Here is a 20,074-nt window from a genome sequence, read left to right on the forward strand (position 1 = left end):
CCCCAGTGGAACAGTGGGAGTTGAAACAAGGAGTTGAAACCAGAGGAACAGTGGGAGTTGAAACAGTGAGCCAAACATTACACTGAACATAAAGAAGAGGCAGAGGTACAGACCACTCTCATGAATATTTATATAGAGGGGATGGGCAATAGATACAATTGGTTGTTGTTCTAAGGAGTTTCCTTTATTAGTTTGGAGAAGGGGAGATTTGAACATATAGTAATGAAATGTTTAAAGGAAAGAGGCAATATAGAGAAGTTAACAAGGAGAGGAACAATCTGCAGAGCTAGATCCGAGGAGGCTCCTAGGAGGGAAACGGCATGGAAATGCAAATGGACGGATTTATTTGAGACAAGAGAAGGGATGCCATTTTTTTTTTCCCCGTTTCGACAAGGTTACATGGAAAAGGATAATGTGGATAATGACAAGATTATAGGCTTTTAGGGAGTATTGATGTAACCCCATTGAGGGCTTCAAAAGCAATCGTAGCATAGCACACAATTAGGAGCACACGGTCTAAGGGACAACCCTGGATTTACATTCCAGTTCACCCTCTTAAGAGCATAACCTTGAGAAAGCAATGTAACATGCTAGTGCCTTGTTTCCCAGTGATTATAATCATGCACTTACCCTCCTTGAGTGGTCTAAAGAATTGATCAGTTAACACACATAAATTCATATAACAGTGCTGTGCATAGTAAGCTCTATATATGTTCACCAGCATCAGAGTGTGAAGCACGGATTGTCCCACTTCCGCTGGAAGTGCCTGAGTGATGGTAGATTCAGAGATTTTAATAGAAGACTATTTGAAGGGAATGACGCAGAGCACAAAAAGACCTGGTGCAACATAAAAGTGTTAAGCAGCATCAAGGACCCAGTTTAAATTGGGGGTCACGGCCGGACGTGGTAGCTCACGCCTGTAATTTCAGCACTTTGGGAGGCTGAGACGGGCAGATCACCTGAGGTCAGGAGTTTGAGAACAGCATGATCAATATGGTAAAACCCCGTCTCTACTAAAAAGACAAAAAAAAAAAAAAAAAAATTAGCCAGGCGTTGTGGCGTGCGCCTGTAGTCCCAGCTACTTGGGAGGCTGAAATGGGAGAATTGCTTGAACCCTGGAGGCAGAGGTAGCAGTGAGCTAAGATCCTGGCACTGCACTCCAGCCTGGGTGACAGAGAGAGACTCGGGGAAAAAAAAAAAAAAAAAGAATAAATAAACAATAAATAAATAAATTAAGGGTCACAAGTATGTATTCCAACCATCTTCAAGCTTCTCCTCGCTTCACCTGGTATAGATGGATGGGAAGAAGGCAGACAGTTGGGTCAACCCAACTAGAAGCTGTGAAGGAACAAGAATGAGGTAGTGGAATTGAGAACCCTAACAATAGATAGACAGTCTGAAGTAACAGAACATGGAGACTAAGTTAGGTATGTTAACAAATAAAAGGGGCTTTATAAAGAGAGAGACTAGAGAAATGAAGGGTAGAAAAGGTGGGAAATTGGTATTCTTCAATTTTCTGAGGAAGATGGATAGAATATAGGGAATTATGGTAAACTGACTTCCATAAGTCAAAGACACTGCAGACAACTTGAGGCCTTGCCTTCCCTGCACTGGACTGGAATACAACTGGGCAAAGGGCGGGGCCCATAGCAGGGAGGAGAATAAAGAGAATTGTGATGGAACTGGGTGGGGGCAGGGTTTGAAGGCTGTGAGTGTTGGACCCCATAATCACTTGGTCCAGGACAGGCAGTAGGCGTCAGGGGGTGCCCTAAGGCTCCACGGCATGTGCCTGTACTGCTGGGACATCGAGCCTTCCCAAGTCAGCCCTGTGAGTCTGCTGGGGTCTATAACCTCACCTCTGCTACTCTGTCCTGTGCCTTGAGCTCCAGGCCACTGTGGCCTTGGCCATGGTACTTCTAGCTCTTACAAATGTGGTTTGGTGGTTGGGGTTGGGAAATTCCAGGTGATGTAGACAGACTACATCCTGACTGCTGGACCCCCCTGAAACAAGACAAAGCTCCACCTATTGTGTGCTTAGAGGTCAGGTACATCAACTGTATGTTGACTGCCCCATTGACCTGCCCTAGGAGGTGGAGTGGAAATTACAGAAGTAGGGAGCAGGATAAAGTTCTCAATTGCCAGATGTGGAACAGATTTCTCTTGGGTCTTCTGGTTAAAAGATTAGATGAAAATGAGTGAAGGAAGAAGTATTTAAGGTACAATCAAGAAATAGAGGAAGTGGTGAGAATCTAACAGCCAAGCTCCCTGTGCTTCAGAAAACCACATGATCTCAATACATCACCAATTATTCCTAGGCTTTGAAACCAGATTGAAGACTAGATTGTTCAATGGCACCGCTGAAGTCCTATACAAGCAGAAACATGTATTTTTCTATTTCTTGTACATTCTTTCCCTCCTGAATAATTGTTTTCTTATTTCTCATACTCTGCCTTTTATCTGTAAGGTGGCTCACAGTTGGTTCTTTTTATCATAATACTGTCTCCATCTTCCACCACAATTTTTATGTTAGATGTTTTAATTCTGAACCTTTTTTTCTTTTTTCTTTTTGTTTTTTTTTAACCTGCCTCTTATAGTCGAAATGATTCATATAATACATAAATGTAAAAGTAGCATAGGCTTACTAATAACTAATTTACTATTTTTTAATGACTTTTTTGTGTGTCAATGTGTTTTAATTTTGCATATTATATAGGAAGGACCAAGACAACATCATCCTTCAGAAGTCACTGAGCGGCAGGTAATGTTCAAATAAAGAACTAGGTTCTGGTTGTTTAAACATTGTGCATGTAACTTGTTCCTTTATGTAGTTGTCCCTAACATAATAGAACTTGTATTAAGTAGACACTTCGGTATATTTCTTGGGACTCTGGGATCTCATGACTACTATTGGAATGGGTCTTAACTAGAGTAAAGTAAATGACTTATGTTATTTTTTAATGTAACATTTGATACATATACAAAAACATATGTGGCAGATATAATTTATAAACTATAATATGTCTCCCATTTAAGGATTAATATATTCAGTATTTCTGAATCCAGCTAGGGAATGCTTTTCTATTCTACCTCCTAAGATCTCTCCGAGAGGTAACCACCATCTGGAATTTTAGTTACATCAATCTCTTCCTTTTCTTTAATAGTTTGTTACATAGGTGCCTCTATGAGTGCATTATCTGCTTTTGCTTGGGTTTGAACTTTATAAACATAAGATCACACAAAATTTAGTGTATGATTTACTCTTTCTTCTCAATATTATTTCCTAAGATCTATCTATATTGCTGTATATAGTCTCTTTATTTTCACTGCTGTTCAATATTTTGTCATGGAACATATCACAGTTCATTAATCCTTTCTCTTGTTTATGGACATTGTGTTATTTTTACATTTTCCTAAAATGAATAGTACTACTGCAAACATTCTAGTACACGGCTTCTTTCCCCATGCACAAGAATGCCTTGATTATTTAGGCAGGAGTGCAATGGTTAAATCATAGGGAAAGCAAATTTTCTATTGTTAAAAAGTAGTGCCACATTGTTTTCAAAGCAATTGTTCAACTTTATACTCCATTAGCAGTGGATTTTTTAAAAAGTTTGTTTTCAAAGCAATTGTACCAATTTATACTTCATTGGAAGTGGATAAAAAGTTATTGTTATTCATATCCTTTTTATTCTATTACTGTATTTCATTAGCTTCAAAGAATTCTAGTTTGATCTCCTAGGTCTCTGCTACTTGTAGATACCATACAATGGTGGCATAAAAATTTATGTGCATCATGCAACATTTCAAAGGAGTGAATAATTGTTTTCTTGCTTCTGTAGAGAAAATTCGCTAGGTGTCTTTAATAACATTATTTTTAAAGGAAAAGTAAACACACTAATCCATGTGTCTGGATCTATTTAAATGTACACAGTGGTAAGATGAGAATCAAGAATAGTCTATTTGAAAACTCTACTGATGCTCCAATATGGTTTTCTTCACCTATGAACCACACATTTGAACAAAAGGGATTTTCCTCCCTATTTCTATGTAGTTACGTAAACCGTTTGCAGTGGTGGTGTTTACCTTTTTTATTGACACAAACCAAAAATATAATCAGCATGTTATCTTTATATGTTACAAAAAAGTATGATTTTTCTTTCATTTTAATTTTTTTAAAGCTTGCAAATAAACGTATTCAGAATATGCAAAACCTAAAGAAAGAGAAGAGGAGATTGAATAAAAGGTTTGCAAGGCCTTCTCCTATTCCAGAACCAGGACTCCTAGTAAGTATAGAGGTTTCACTAAAATTAACAGATCATTAAATGCAAATGACATCCTCATTTTAATTCATGTAATATTCACTATAAATTTTGTTTTTCCTTTTCTCTTTGAGAAATTTTTAATTTCAGTCTTAAAAGTCTTATAATCAAAGTCTCATCTATTATTTAAATATCCTTTGCAGTCATCTCCTGTAGGTGATATGGTTTAATGAAAAGAGGATTATCATTGAAACCAGGTTGTTCGGGACTCCAGTCCTTGTTTTGCCATATGTTCGATGACTACATAAGGTTAATCACTTAAATCTTTTGGCTATATATCTGAAAATTTATTGCCAAATTTAAGGTCACATTAGTTCTCTTATATATTATCTCCTAGAAGTTTTGCAGTTGTATATGTTAAATTTAGGTCTATGATCCATAGCGAGTTAATGTTAATGAAAGGTGTCAGTGCCCAGATTATCATTATCATTTTCATGTAGATATCAAGTTCTAATACCATTTGTTGAAAAGACTATCTTTTCTCTATTGTATTGCCTTTGCTTCCATATGAAAGGTTTATTGACTATATATTTATGTGGGTGTATTTCTGAGTCCCCTATTCTGTTTCATTGAATCCTGCTTTTCACCAATAATATACTGTCTTGAAAACTATAGATTTACAGTAAGTCTAGAAATCAGGTAGTGTCAGTCCTCTTCTGTTCTTCTCCCTCAATGTTGTGTTGGCTATTCTGGAACTTTTCCCTTTCAATATAAAATTTAGAATCAGTTTGGTGAAATCTACAAAGTAACTTGCTAGAATTTTTATTGGGATTGTGCTGGATCCAAAGGATCAGTTTGGAAATAACTGATATCTTAAACAATATTCAGTCTTCTTATAAATTAACATAGAATTTCTCCTATTTATTTAGATCATCTTTTTTACCTGAGTTTTATAATTTTCCTGATCCAGATTTTACACATATTTTCTTGGATTTATGCCTAAGTATTTTATTTGTTGTTGCTAATTTAAATGGCAGGCTGTTTTTCACTTTGCATTCAAATTGTTCATTGTTGGCATAAAGGAAATCAATTGAATTTTGTGTATTAAACTTACATCCTGTAAACTTACTACAATTGTTTATTACTTCCAAGAGTTTTTTTGGTTGTTTTTTATTGCTATTATTGATTCTTTGGGATTTTCTACTTAGACAGTCAGGTCATCTGTGAAGGAAGACACGGAACAATTTATTTCTTTCTTCTCAAATGGTATAACATTTATTTCCTTTTCTTGTCTTACTGTATTAGCTATGTCTTCCATTATGATGTTGAACAGAAGTGAGAAGGTACATTTTTGCCTTTTTCCTAATGTTAACTGAAAAAAAAATCTGGTTTCTTGCCAGTAACTATAATGTTAGGTGTAGGTATTTTAGAGATGTTCCTTATTAAGTGGAAGACATCCCTCTCTACACCTACTACTGAAAACTTTTATCATAAATTGGTGCTGGATTTTGTCAAATTCTCATTATTCATTGTTCATATGATCATATGATTTTTCTCCTTTAGCCTTTTGATATGATATTTTCATTACATAATTTTTAGATGTTGAAACAGCCTTACATTCTTGGGATAAGTCTCAGATTGTGTATACTTATTTTTACACATTTGGATCAATTTGCTAACATTTTGTTGAGAATTTTTACATCTATGTTCATGAGAGATATTTGTCTATCATTTTCCTTTCTTTTAATATATTTTTCTGGTTTTGGTATTAGGATAATGCTAGCCTCACAGAATGAGTCAAGAAGTATTACCTCTGCTTCTATTTTCTGCAAGATATTGTAAAGAATTAGTAAAATGTCTGCTTTAAATATTTGGTAGAATTAATCAGTGAAACCATCTGGGTCTAGTATTTTCTATTTTGAAAGACTGGTAATTATTAATTAATTTTTTAAATATATCATAATCCTATCTAGATTATCTATGTCTCATGTGAATTTTAGTAGATTGAATCCTTTTTAGATTTGGTCAGTTTTACCTAAATTTTCAAGTTGATGAGCATAGAGCTGTTGATTATATTCTTTTATTTTTCTTTTAATGTTCATGGGATTGGCACTTATGGTCTGTCTTTTATTTATAATGTTAGTAATTTGTGTCTTTTTTGGTTAGTCTGGCAAAAGTTTATCAATTTTACTAATATTTTCAAAGAATTATATTTTGGTTTCATTAATTTTCTCTATTGTATTGTTTTCAATTTCATAGATTTCTGCATTAGTTTTTATGTCTTTTCTACTGCTTACTTTGGGTTTAATTTGCTCTTCTTCCTCCGGTTTCCTAAGGAGAAATCTTAGAATATTGAGTATAGATCTACTTCTTCTCTATTAATGCTATAAAATTTCTCAAAGCATCACTTTTACTATATCCTATAAATTTTAATAAATCATATTTTCATTTTCATTTTGTTCAGAATAGTCTAAATTTCTTTTGAAACCTCTTCATTGACCCATGTGTTAGTTATAAGTATATTCTTAATTTCCAAATATTTGAGGATTTTCCAGTTATCTTTCTTGTTATTGGTTTCTAGTTTAACTCCACTGTGGTCTGAGAACACACTTTGTATGATTTCTATCCTTTTAAATTTGTTAAGGTATATTTTAGTGACATTGAATGTGATCTGTCTTCGTGAATGTTCCATGTGTCTTGAGAAAAATGTGTATTCTGCTGTTGGTAATTAAAGTAACTATTAACATCAATTAAATTCAACTGACTGATGGTGCTGTTCAGTTCAAATATATTCTTACAGATTTTCTGCCTGCTAGATCTGTCAATTACTGTTAGAAGGAATTGACATTTCCAGCTATAATAGCAGATTTGTCTATTTCTTCGTGCACTTTTATCAGTTTTTGCCTCACATATTTTGACGTTGTGTTGTTAGGCACAAACACATTAAGGATTACTATGTAATTTTACCTCATTATTACTATGTAATGCCCCTCTTTATCATTGATAATTTTCTTGTTCTGAAGTCTGATTTGTCTGAAATTAATAATCCTTCTTCAGCTTTCTTTTGATTATTGTTAGCAAGGTATATCTTTCTCCATCCCTTTGACTCTATCTGCCCTTATACTTAAAATGAGTTTCTTGTAAACAACATACAGTTGTGTATTGTATTTTTATTTACTCTGACAGTGTTTGTCTTTAAGATCATTGACATTTGAAGTGATTATTGATATAGTTGGGTTAGTATGTGCCTTATCTGTTACTGTCTTTTAGTTGTGGACTTATTTTTTCTTTCATTTATGTCTTTTGTTTTTCCATTCTTCTGCATTCTCTAGTTTTGAGCAATTTATATTATTCAATATTCTCTCCTGTCTTAGCATATCAATTATACTTGTTTTATTTTATTTTTTAACTTTTTCAGTGGTTTCCTTTACATTTGAACTATACATTTATAATTTGTTCAAGTTCACTTTCAAATAACACTATACTACTTTATGGGTAATGCAGTTACCTTCACAGTATTCCCATTCCCCTTTTCTTATTCTTCATAACATTATTGTCATTCACTTCTCCATAAAACATAAAAAACACATACATTGTTGCAATTATTATTTTGAACAATTACTTAGATCAGTTAGAATAAGACAGATAAAGTATTTTATTTTACCGTTTTTTTTTTTTGTTTTGTTTTTGTTTTCCATTTCTAATGCTCTTCCTTTCTTTATGTGCGCCCAAGTTTCTGACTTACAACATTTTCCTTTTCTCTGAAAATTTCTTAACTATCGCTGTGTGGGCAAGCTTACTAGGAACAAATATTCCTTCCATTTTTGTTTGTCTGAGGAAGTCTTTAGTTCTCTTTCACTTTGGAAGGATACTTGCACTCGATACGGAATCCTAGGTTTCTGCTCTTTTTCTTTGAACACTTTAAATATCTTACTCCATTCTCTTATTACTTGCATGATTTCTGTAAAGAAATCCTATGTAATTGTTGCTATTTATGTTCCTATTTATGTAAGTTATCCTACCACTTTTCCCCAGCTTCTTTCAAGATTTCATTTTCGTCTGATTTTTTTGCAGTTTAAATATCATATGTCTAGATGTAGACATTTATCTGGTGTTTATCCTGCTTTGTGTCTTACAAATTTTCTGGATCTGTGGTTTGTTGTCTATCATTAACTTTAGAAGGTTCTCATCTATTTTTATGTCAGTATTTATTCTGTTTCTCCTCCTTCTCTTCCTTCTTTCCTTTCTTTCTTCTTCCTTCTTCTTTCTTCTTCTTCCTCTTCCTCTTCTTCCTCTTCCTTTCCTTCTTCCTTCTTTTTTCTCCAATTATGTATATTTATACTTTTGTAATTTTTGCTCAGTTTTTAAATAATGTATTCCTTTTTTTAATACTTTTTTCTCTTTACTGTTAGTTTGGAAAGTTTCTATTTACATATCTTTAAGCTAATTATTTTTTTTCCTCTGAGTTCAGCCTATTAATGAGTCTATCAATGTCATGCTTCATCTCCATTAAAATATTTTAGACTTTTAGTGTTAGTTTGATTTCTTCTTAGATTTTCCATTTTGCCTTATATTACCCATCTTTTCTTGCATTATATCCACTTTTCTATCAGAACTTAGGATATTTGTCATAATTATTATAAGTTCCTAGTCTGATAATTCTAAAATATCTGCTATTATCTGAGTCTGGATCTGATTGATGCTTACTTTTTCACTTCAGATTGTTTCTGCCCTTTAGTGTGTCTTGTCATTTTTTACTGAAAGCTGGAAACGATGTATTGGGTAACAGAAACTAAGATAAGCCTGTAGTGCAGGTTTTATGCTTATCTGACTAATATTTAGGCTGCATTTTCTGTTCACTTGCAGCTGTGATATCAGAGGGTAAAATTTCCCGATTCAGTTTTGTCTTCCTCCTTATTTTTGGTCTTGCTAGGGACTCTTTCTTAAATAATATCTGCAGCTTGTAATTTTTTAAAGCTGAAATCCTCTGATATATACAGGAGACTAATTGATGTGTTGGTAAGTTGTAGAGGAAGAAGGGTTCCACAGCTTATGATTAGGATTCAGTCTTTAAGTGAGTCTGTATCTATAACTGCCCAATGGGCTCATTTTGCAAACTACCCAGATAGAGCCAATTTATCAAGACTGGGAATTGCAATAGAGAAAGAGTTTAATACACATAGAGCCAGCTAAACAGGAGACTAGAGCTTTATTATTAATCAAATCAGCCTCTCTGAAAATTCGGAGGCTAAGCTTTTTCAAGGATAGTTTTATGGGCAGGGGCCTATGGGAATGGGCTGTTGGTTGGTTGGGAATGAAATTACAGGGGTATGGAAAATGCCCCCTCATGAGATGAGTCTACTTCTGGGTGGGGACCACAGGACTAGTTGAGCTAAGGGTCTTGGGTCAATATCAGGCTGCCTGGTCATCAGAAATGCAAAAGCCTGAAAAGACATGTCAAAAGGTCAATCCTAGTTTCTACAATAGTGAATAGGGGAAGCTGCAAATCTTGTGACCTCCAGAATAATGGCTGGTAATCATTTGACTATGCCTGCATCATAGCAGAATTCAGGCCACTCTCATCCTCCTAACCTTGTGGCCTTTCATTAGTTTTACAAAGGTGGTTTAGTTTTGGGGACGGGCTATTATGAAACTGTAAACTAAATTTCTCCTATAGTTAGCTTTGTCCATGCCCTGGAATAACCAAGGGCAGTTGGGAGGTGAAAGGCAAGATGGAGCTGGTTAGATCAGAAGTCTTTACTGTCATAAGTTTTCACTGCAAGAGCAGTTTCCTATCCCTAGGATGTAAATTTCACAGCTTTTTCTTTGCTATTCTCTCTATTAGGTGAGATAGGAAAGCTATAGGGAACAGGAGTTGTGTATTTCCTTTCCCCTAAGTCACTTAGAATTTGGTAAAATCCAATTTATTTAGGCTCTGCTAAAATAGTTTCTCTTGAGAGCATGCTCTTGTAAAGAGAACGGAGAGCTCTGAGGTATTTTTAAATGATTACTTTTCCCCTTTCACTACTAGAAGCAAAAAAAGATTGTTCTCTGATCTTTACAGTGAGATCTAGTGAGGCTCCTGGAGGTAAAATTTAGGAAACTATGGAAGCTTCCTTAAGACTGTCCTCTCTACACCCAGAGCTTTTAATTTAAGCTGATGCATACTGAGCTTCCAGCCATTCATCAAATAAAGTTGACATGTTCCCACTGGTATTGGCCTTAGAGAGAAGGCTTCTGTTCCTGGCAAGTTCTGATTCTCCACATCCACTTGTCTGTCTCTCTGGTTTTCAGGGTAGTAGTTTGCCCTGTGCCCTCACTTCTTTGATGAATGTAACAAGATTAATTGCTTTTCAGTTTGTTCTGACTTTTTCTTATTGTAAGGATGGAAGGAACAAGCTCTTTTTATGTCAGACTGGAAAGCTCCACTTAAATCTCTTTGATCAAAATTGGTTTACTGGCCACCCCTAGCTGCAAATAAATTTAGAAATGTGAAAAATTAAACTGACTTCCTTGCTGCCCTGAAGAGAATAGAGGTACCATTAGCATGGAAGAAAGTACTTTCCTTCCTTTTATAGACTGTGAGGATTCTCTTTCTGCAACTTCCTCCTCTCTGAGATTTTGGAGAAAATGCATATTATGAGTAAAAGTTCAACCCATTGGCTTTGTTTTCCATTTGTTTTTGCATAATGAAGGGAACTTACACATTGCCATACAGAAACCTAGGACCATCAACTATACACAGTTAGTGTTTTGCCTTAAATATCAACAAACCTCTTCCCTTGCTGATATACCAATGTTTATAACTCCAACCCCATAATCTGTGTCTCTCTTTTAAGCATTAAAATATGCCTATGCAACATATATTTTCACCTTTCAAGTTATCTCTTAGTATAAAGTATAATAATTTGAGATATAGGAAAGAAAAGAGAATTATTCCTGAATGTACCTTTCTATAGTGCAAGACAATTGCCATCATTTCTGAACCAAGTACCTCTTGATTCATTTACACACAGTTATTCGTTACTCTTTCTATCTCTTTGTCATTTCAATATCTAGTACCATCAATCTTTTTTTCTTCCATGACTTGGCCCTTAACAAACCATAGAAGGTTTTTAATTTCAAAAGCTCCCGTTTTTAACTAAAGTTAGAACTACCATTTGATCCAGCAATCCCACTACTGGGTATCTATCCAGAGGAAAATAAGTCATTATATCAAAAAGGCACTTACACAGGCATGTTTATAGAAGTGCAGTTTGCAATTGCAAAAATGTGGAACAAGTCTAAATGCACATCAAACAACCAGTGGATAAAGAAAATCTGATATATAGATAAAATGGAACAGTCATAAAATGAAACAAAATAATGGCATTTGCAGCAACCTGGATGAAGTTGCAGACCATTATTCTAAGTGAAGAAATTCAGGAATGGAAAATAAAATATTATGTATTCTTGATACAGGAGTTAAGAAGAAATTACTTAGGCAGATAGTGAGGGCATGGAAGTCCTTGTTAAGGTTTTCCCTTTAATGAAAAGCAGCCCCAAATCATTTTCCTTCTAACAAAGGGCAGGCCATAAAATCGAGCTGCAGACATAGATCTGGCCATTGTGCCAATCATGTTCAAAATGACAGTTCCATCTTCCCTTCTCTGCCAGCCACGTGTATAGTAAGAAGCAGAGAAGATGTCAATGGTCAAGGGGAAAATTCATCTGCATAATAAGGTTAGGGTGAGATGGCCAGCCTTCCCTGCATGCTGTGTAAACATCATACCTGATTGAACCAATCTGTGAGCCCTATGTAAATCAGACGCCTCCTCAAACCTGACTGTAAAATCTGTGGCCTCCACCACCGGCCAGTCTTTCCTCTCAGGAATCTCCTCTCCCTCACTAGAGAGAGAGCTGTTTTCCGGTCTCTTTCTTCCTCCTATTAAACCTCCACTCCTAAATTCCTCATGTGTGTCCGTGTCCTAAATTTTCTTGGCACGAGACAATGAACCCTGGATATTTAACCCAGACAACGTAGCTGCCTCATTCTCACCTACAAGTGGGAGCTAAGCCATGAGGTCACGAAGGCATAAGAATGATATAATGGACTTTAGGGACACATGGGGAAGGAAGGGAGGAAAGTGAGGGCTAAAAGACCATACCCAATGTATAGTCTTTATATAGACCAATATAGTGTATATTGGTCTGTTGATGGGTACAGCAAAATCTCGGAAATCACCACTAAAAAACTTATGAATATAACCAAAACCACCTGTTCCCCCCACAAATTAAAATAAAATAAGTTGCCATAAACTGAAAGAAAGCACCCCCTTTTTTCTTGAAGTGCCAGATGTTTTTTAAAGAAATGTCTACAAAACTGTTCTATACCATTCATCCCACCAACTCGTTTGAGGTTTCAGAGACAACTGAAATGTTTCATAAACAAATAAGAATATACAAAATAAGATATATTAAATATGAAAATCCTAAGTTCACTCTGGTACTTATGTTTTCATTTCCATTAATACAAAAATTCTGGGATTGTCTTCAGAACATCCAGATACTTTTTACTAATGGTATTGGGCATTTATAAAAGCTCTGACAACTCATAAAAGAGAAAGTATACCTTTCTTCCAAGAAAGAACACTGAGGAGCTCAAAGGTCCAAAATACACACTATGCTAAAAGGCTTCTCTTACTTTTCAGAGAATGATAATAACAAGGAGTTACTGTGAAAACCCTATTCTAGTTTTTCTTCTATATATTGACCAAGATGTATAGTATCTCCTATTTAAGCTCAGGCATTCAGTGATTCTCAAATGTGGTCAAAAACAGTTTTTTAAATTTTGCTTTGTTTCATTTCAATTTTCAAATCATTGTGGATTGATAATCTTTAACATATACAATCACTCATAACATCGTCACAGTATCAAATTGTTACAAATGAATATAAATGTTTACTCTCAATTTCTCTATTAATCTTCTCTCAAAGTGATAATGAATATGACACACCAGAAACCATACTGCAGAGTAATACTGCTTTAATCTTTGTTGATTCTTCTCATTTTATCTTTTCATCTCTTATACATTTTGCAGTTTGCTTTGTTATAAGCAGTATCCCTACTATTGCTCTCTTCTTATTTTTTTCTGCTTAAATCGATTTTTAAGAAAAAAATGCGATAATAGTTTTTGTACAATTTAAATGTTTTGGAACAAAATAAAGGCCTGAATTCCTAAAAATAAGTACTTTATTTGGCAAATAAGTTGTGCTCAGTAGAACAGAGGATGTGTGATGAAGCTAGAACACAGTTGTTAAAAGAAGTTTGAAAAAATATTTTTGTTTTTATTTTTGTCTGCTAAACTTCTTTTTTTTTTTCTTTTGAGACAAAGTCTTGCTCTGGTGGCCAGGCTGCAGTGCAGTGGCACAATCTCTGTTCACTGCAACCTCTGCCTCCCCGGCTCAAGCAATTCTCCTGCCTCAGCCTCCCGAGTAGCTGGGATTACAGGCGTGTGCCACCACGCCCAGCTAATTTTTGTATTTTTAGTGGAGATGGGGTTTCACCATGTTGGCCAGGCTGGTCTCAAATTCTCCTGACCTCAGGTAATCCGCCCGTCTCAGCCCCCAAAGTGTTGGGATTACAGGCGTAAGCCACCACGCCCGGCCAACGTTTATATAATAAAACCTTTTAAAAATTATATTAAGTATATGTACTTACGAATGTTAAAATTATCGTTAAATATTATTTTAAGGTTAAACTTCTGCCAGTACTGATGTAGACAGTTTTTTCATTTTTCTTGTCTTTTATTTGTCCCTGTTGCTGACTTTATTCTGGGTCATTTTAAAACATAAACACACTCATCAGATGCCTAAGATATGCTGCGTTAGTGACTCACATAACATAAGACTTGGAAAATAAAAGCTTTATATTAACGTCTCTGTCACATCTATTATGTATAGAAATGACTTTGACCTTTCTCGTAACTGATATCCTCGGTTTCTACAAATTCTTTCTGCTTGCAGTATTTGTTGTATGAATTATAGAGGATTGTTCTATATCATATCCATCTTCAGATGCGATTTATTTGATGATAATGTTTTCTGTATCTGGCTTCTATCTGAATGTGACCTTACTTTAGTTTAAAATAGCATTCCTAGCTATTAAGAATTAATTTTTACAATAATTCTTGTATGAAATAGGTTTTCCCTGAGACCATTTCCAAATCATTTATGATATATATAATCTTTCCTTATATAAATTTTAATTACATTTCTTATTCTTTGTGTATTTTAATCTTGTTTAGTGGTCATCTTGATAAAGCAGGAGTCTATTTGAAGGAAACCATGCTCCAGATCAAAATGTGTGGATTGTGAACATCAAGTGACATATCATGAATTGATCATCTGAAAAATAAATGCAATACTCCACCATTTCAGGAAAATAAACGCAGTACAAGTATTTAATATCCAAGCTACATGCTCTAGAATTTTATTAAATACCATATCTCACTAACATGTTTTTTTTCCCCCTGTGGTAAACTTGAAATTTGCTGCTTTTCAACAAATAATAATGAATATGTGTAGGTAGGCTTTTGAAAAATATTGTTATCATGTTTAAATTTTTGCAAATGTTTTATGACATATTTAGATGTTTAGAAGTATGTTTTAATAATAGAACACCACATTTCCTCTGACGTATATTTATAATGGCTTACGCTTAAACAAAATGTTTAAATACTTTAAACAGTCCTAGGAGACTGTTATTACAACTAACTCCTATATTATGTGTTGCTATTGCAGATAAGCCATAGTATAATTAAAATTTCCATTTAAGGTAAAATTTGAATATTGAATTAAAATTTTACTTTTATGTATGAAATAAATGATAATTATCCCTGTCTCTCTAAAATTCTTAATTATAGTACTTAAGTAATTTGTAATATGTAGATTGAATTATCACAATTATTTTATAAATTAAAAGATTACAAAACTATTGGATTCACATGAACATTATATTTGGTAACCGACTTGCAATCTCTAAAATGCAATTTAAAGTGAGGTACAGGGAATTCTACTATTGGAAATGATGAACGTACTGTAATTATGTTTCCAAAATAAGCAACTAGAAAATAGGACAAAATACTGAAAACAATGGTTTCCCAGAAATGGAACAAAAGTGAGAAGGACTGTGATTTCTGAGACAAGAGAAATAAACGAGAGGAATCTATAATTATCCATTTACTGCCTGGAGGAGCATTCCAGATTATCGTCCAGGGAAAAGGATTATAAGTAGAGCACAGCAGTAATCCTGAGTTGAAGGTGAGTTGATGAACAGAAATAAAAAGTCAGGGAGTCTGAAGAAGCTAGAAGTTGTAGGGAAGGGTTCCACAGTAAGAACTATGTGAAGAGCTTTGCAGATGTGCATATTGCTCATGTTGAGTCTTTGCTCATTGGTAAGCTGCATGTGCACAGAATGAAACTGAAAAAGGTCACATCATTTTATTCCTTCTGTTCTCCACAATGCCAGGTAGTAAAGAACTGGTTAGTGATAAGCTAAACAACCCTCAGCATTCATACCTCCAGAGGTAGATACTTGAATTTTGGCCAGCAAGCATGGAGAGTCCTTGTTGTTCAAACAGGGCATTTAGTAGAGAGACCACAAGAGTCATGTATTAGTAGAAGTGGTAAATTACCTGTAGCATAAAGATGACTCTAGGCCCAGCCTAAAGATGCTTAAAAACTTGTTTGAAAAAATCAGACTTATCTGCAAGTAACTGCCCACCGGAACAAAGACTACAAAATCCAGGTATTTAACATACATGATGTCTAGTATACAATAATAAATTTCTAGGCATGCCAAAAAGCAGGAAAACAAAACACAGGATTGGGAGAACATAAAATCAATAGAAACCGAAACAGAAATGAAAAAAAATAGAATTAGAAAAAATTAATTTAAACATATATTACAAATACGTTAACTATGCTCAGTAATTGAAACAAAAACATGAACAAAAAGAGAGGAATGAAATATTTAAAAAAGAAGTAAATGGAACTTTAAAAAATATCAAAAATTCAAAAATTCACTAAATTAAATTAACAGTATATTAAATACAAATAAAGAAGTCACTAAAATTGAAGATATAATAAATATAGCCAGAAAAACCCAAACTGAAGCAAAGATAAAAAAGAGTGGGAAAATGACTAGTGCTTCACTGACTTGTGAGACCATATCAACTGGTCTAACATATAAATAACTGGGTATGTCAGAATGAGTTGGGATGAGAATTTTAAAACCATTTTGTATTAGTCTGTTCTCACACTGCTAATAAATATATAGCCGAGTATGGCTAATTTATAAAGAAAAGAAGTTTAATGGACTCACAGTTCCACATGGGTAGGGAGGCCTCACAACCATGGTGGAAGATGAAGAAAGAGTAAAGCGACTTCTTACACAGTGGCAGGCAAGGGAGAGCTTGTGCAGAGGAACTCCCATCTATAAAATCATCAGGTCTCATGAGACTTATTCACTACACTGAGAACAGCACAGGAAAGACCTGCCTCCATGGTTCAATTATCTCCCACTGGGTCCCTCCCATAACGTGGGAATTACGGGAGCTACAATTCAAGATGAGATTTGGGTAGGGTCACAAACTATATCATTCTGCCCCTGGTCCCTCCCAAATCTTATGTCCTCACATTTCAAAACCAACTATACCTTCCTAACAGTCCCCCAAAGTCTTAACTCATTTCACTATTAACTTAAAAGTCCACAGTCCAAAGTTCCATCTTAGACAAAATCCCTTCTGCCTAGGAGCCTGTAAAATCAAAAGCAATTTAGTTTGTTTCTAGATACAATGAGGGTATAGGCATTGGGAAAGTACCCATGCCAAATAGAAGAAATTGGACAAAACAAGAGGCTAAAGGTTCAATGCAAGTCCAAAATCCAGAGCAGAAGTCAAATCTTAAAGCTCCAAAATGATCTTCATTGACTCCATGTCTCACATCCAGGTCATGCTGATGCAAGCGGTGGGTTCCAATGGTCTTACGCAGCTCCACCCCTGTGGCTTTGCAGGGTATGGCCCCCTCCTGGCTGCTTTCATGAGCTGGCATTGTCTGCAGCTTTTTCAGGAGCATGGTGAAAGCTGTCGATGGATCTACCATTCTGGGGCCTGCAGGACGGTGGCCCTCTTCTAACAGCTCCACTAGGTAGTACCCCAGTGGGGACTCTGTGGGTGCTTGCACCCCACATTTCCCTTCCTCACTGCCCTAGCAGAGGTTCTCCATGAGAGCTCCATCCCGGCAGCACCCCTGTCTGGACCTCCAGGCATTTCCATACATTTTCTGAAATCTAGGCAGAGGTTCCCAAACCTGAATTCTTGACTTGTGTGAACCCACAGGCCCAAAACCACGTGTAAACCCACCAAGGCTTGGGGCTTGCACTCTCTGAAGCAATGACCTGAGCTCTATGTTGGCCCCTTTAAGCCACATCTGGAACACGAAGCTCCAACTCCTGAGACTGCATGAAGCAGCAAGGCCCTGGACCTGGCCCACAAAACCATTTTTCCTCCTAGGCCCCCTGGCTTGTGATAGGTAGGGCTTCTGTGAAGACCTCTAACATACCCTGCAGACATGTTTCCCATTGTTTTGGCAATTAACATGTGGCTCCTCATTATTTATGTAAATTTATCCAGCCAGCTTGAATTTCCCCTCAGAAAACAGTATTTTCTTTTCTATCTCATTGTCAGGCTGCAAATTTTCCAAACTGTTATCCTCTGCTTCTTCTTGAACGCTTACCACTTAGAAATTTCTTCTACTCAATATTCTAAATCATCTCTCTCAAATTCAAATTTCCACAGATCTCTAGGGCAGGGGCACAATGCCACAAGTCTCTCTGCATAGCAAGAGTGAGCTTTATTCTAGTTCTCAACAAGTTCCTCATTTCCATCTGAGACCACCTCAGCCTAGACCTTGTTGTCCACATCAACATCAGCATTTTGGTCAAAACCATTCCACAAGTCTCTAGGACGTTCCAAACTTTCCACATCTTCCTGTCTTCTTCTGAGCCTCTAAACTGTTCCAACTTCTGCATGTTATCCAGATCCAAAGTCGCTTTTACATTTTCAGGTACTTGTACAGCAGTACTCCACTCAACTGGTACCAATTTACTGTATTAGTCTGTTCTCACATTGCTAATAAAGATATACCTGAGACTGGGTAATTTATAGAGAAAAGAGGTTTAATGGACTCACAGTTTCACATGGCTGGAAAGGCCTCACAATCATGGCAGAGATGAAGGAAGAGAAAAGGAACTTCCTTTTCTCGTTTTTGAGATGGAGTCTTGCTGTGTTGCCCAGGATGGAGTACAATGGCACCACCTCAGCTAACTGCAGTCTGCCTTCTGGGTTCAAGTAATTATCGTGCCTCAGTCTCCCAAGTAGCTGGGACTACAGGCGTGTGCCACTATGTCTGTCTAATTTTTGTTTTTTTTGTTTTTTGTTTTTTTTTAAGTAGAGACGGGGTTTCACCATATTGGCCAGGCTGATCTTGAACACCTAACCTCAAATAATCAGCCTGCCTTGGCCTCCCAAAGTGCTGGGGTTACAAGCATAAGCCACCATGCCTGGTCCTACAAAGGAACTTCTTACATGGTGGCAGGCAAGAGATAGCTTGTACAGGGGAACTCCCATTTGTAAAACCATCAGATCTCCTGAGACTTATTCACTACCATGAGAACAGCATGGGAAAGACCTGCCCCCATGACTCAATTATCTCCCACCAGATTCCGTCCACAACTACACGTGGGAATTATAGGAGCTACAGTTCAAGATGAGATTTGGGTGAAGACACAGCCAAAACATGTCACATTTCTAAAACATTTCCAAATTAGATGGAAATGAAACCCACAGATCCAAAATGCTGTAGAGAACACTAAGCAAAACAAAGAATAAACCTGCTCAAGTTACCTTGTCATAAAATTTCTCAAAAACATTGAAAAGAGAAAAGAAAGCAGCAGGGGAGGGGCCACCTTAAATGCTAAGAAACAAAGTGTAAGATATGAATCCCTCTCTGGCTGCCCATGAATCATGGCTGATGTCTTTTGCACTGACGTCCTCGGGGGAGGTGTCCTTCCAAACTGGGGAGCTTGTCCATGGAAATGGACTGGACTCCATGATGTGCCCTGCAGACACTGATGTGGCTCTACCCATTACTGTCTCATAGATCTCAGCCTTATAGGTGGACAGAACATGAGTTACCATACCAGCAGCTGCAACTACTTGAGTCTTATTGGAGGCAAGAAAGCTGAAGTATGGGTAGGGCCAGTATTTTCTGTTTTTTCCTTTTATTTCTAGTTGACACATAATCGTACATATTTATAGAATACAGAGTGGTATTTTGATACATGTGCAAAATACGTATTTTCCATATTCTTGATTCTGTGGCACCCAGGACTTTGTAGAGCCAGGGAGGGATTACCTTTTACAGGGTTACTTCTTAGAGGCAGTAAACAATTTGCTTGTGAGCAAGCCTTGATATTCAACCAATCCTGAGTCCACACTCTCACCCATCTCCTTTTATCAAGCTCCTGCAATCTGGGACACTGTCCCTCCAGTCTAGTCACCTCAGGGTCAGGGACTAACAACTAGGGGCCAACCTATAGCTGAGACCTCACGGAAATTATACAAGTTATTCAAACTATTTAATACTCAACTTGTTTAACTTGCTTACTTTTCTTCTCCGATTATTTTTTTCCCAGGAAAACCACAATAGTCACCCTCCAGTGCTCTCTCTGCCTGTTCATTTTGTCTCTGTGCTTCCCTGAGTGGCCCTTAACA

The 20,074-nt window shown here is 36.2% G+C and overlaps 1 protein-coding gene and 1 long non-coding RNA gene across 3 annotated transcripts in view; one reads left to right on the plus strand and one right to left on the minus strand.

The window, feature by feature from the left end:
- LOC102139027 (uncharacterized) overlaps window positions 1–20,074 on the minus strand; it is a 352,230-nt gene that overhangs the window by 321,039 nt on the left and 11,117 nt on the right. The window lies entirely within an intron of this gene.
- CCDC179 (coiled-coil domain containing 179) lies at window positions 1,784–15,215 on the plus strand. Its single transcript, XM_005578374.4, has 4 exons — window positions 1,784–1,828; window positions 2,714–2,758; window positions 4,179–4,283; window positions 14,546–15,215. Exons 1-4 carry the CDS (start codon window positions 1,784–1,786, stop codon window positions 14,555–14,557), a joined length of 207 nt encoding a protein of 68 aa, XP_005578431.1. The 3' UTR covers window positions 14,558–15,215.

The sequence above is a fragment of the Macaca fascicularis genome, chromosome 14 (genome assembly GCF_037993035.2).
Source record: "Macaca fascicularis isolate 582-1 chromosome 14, T2T-MFA8v1.1".
Classification (NCBI taxonomy): domain Eukaryota; kingdom Metazoa; phylum Chordata; class Mammalia; order Primates; family Cercopithecidae; genus Macaca; species Macaca fascicularis.

Excerpts from the sequence above, each read along its gene's own strand:
- CCDC179 (XM_005578374.4), top strand. The coding sequence starts at position 1,784 with ATGTGCCTGTACTGCTGGGACATCGAGCCTTCCCAAGTCAGCCCT. Across the intron at positions 1,829-2,713 it reads AGCCTTCCCAAGTCAGCCCT|GAAGGACCAAGACAACATCA; the intron begins GTGAGTCTGCTG and ends CATATTATATAG. Across the intron at positions 2,759-4,178 it reads CAGAAGTCACTGAGCGGCAG|CTTGCAAATAAACGTATTCA; the intron begins GTAATGTTCAAA and ends ATTTTTTTAAAG.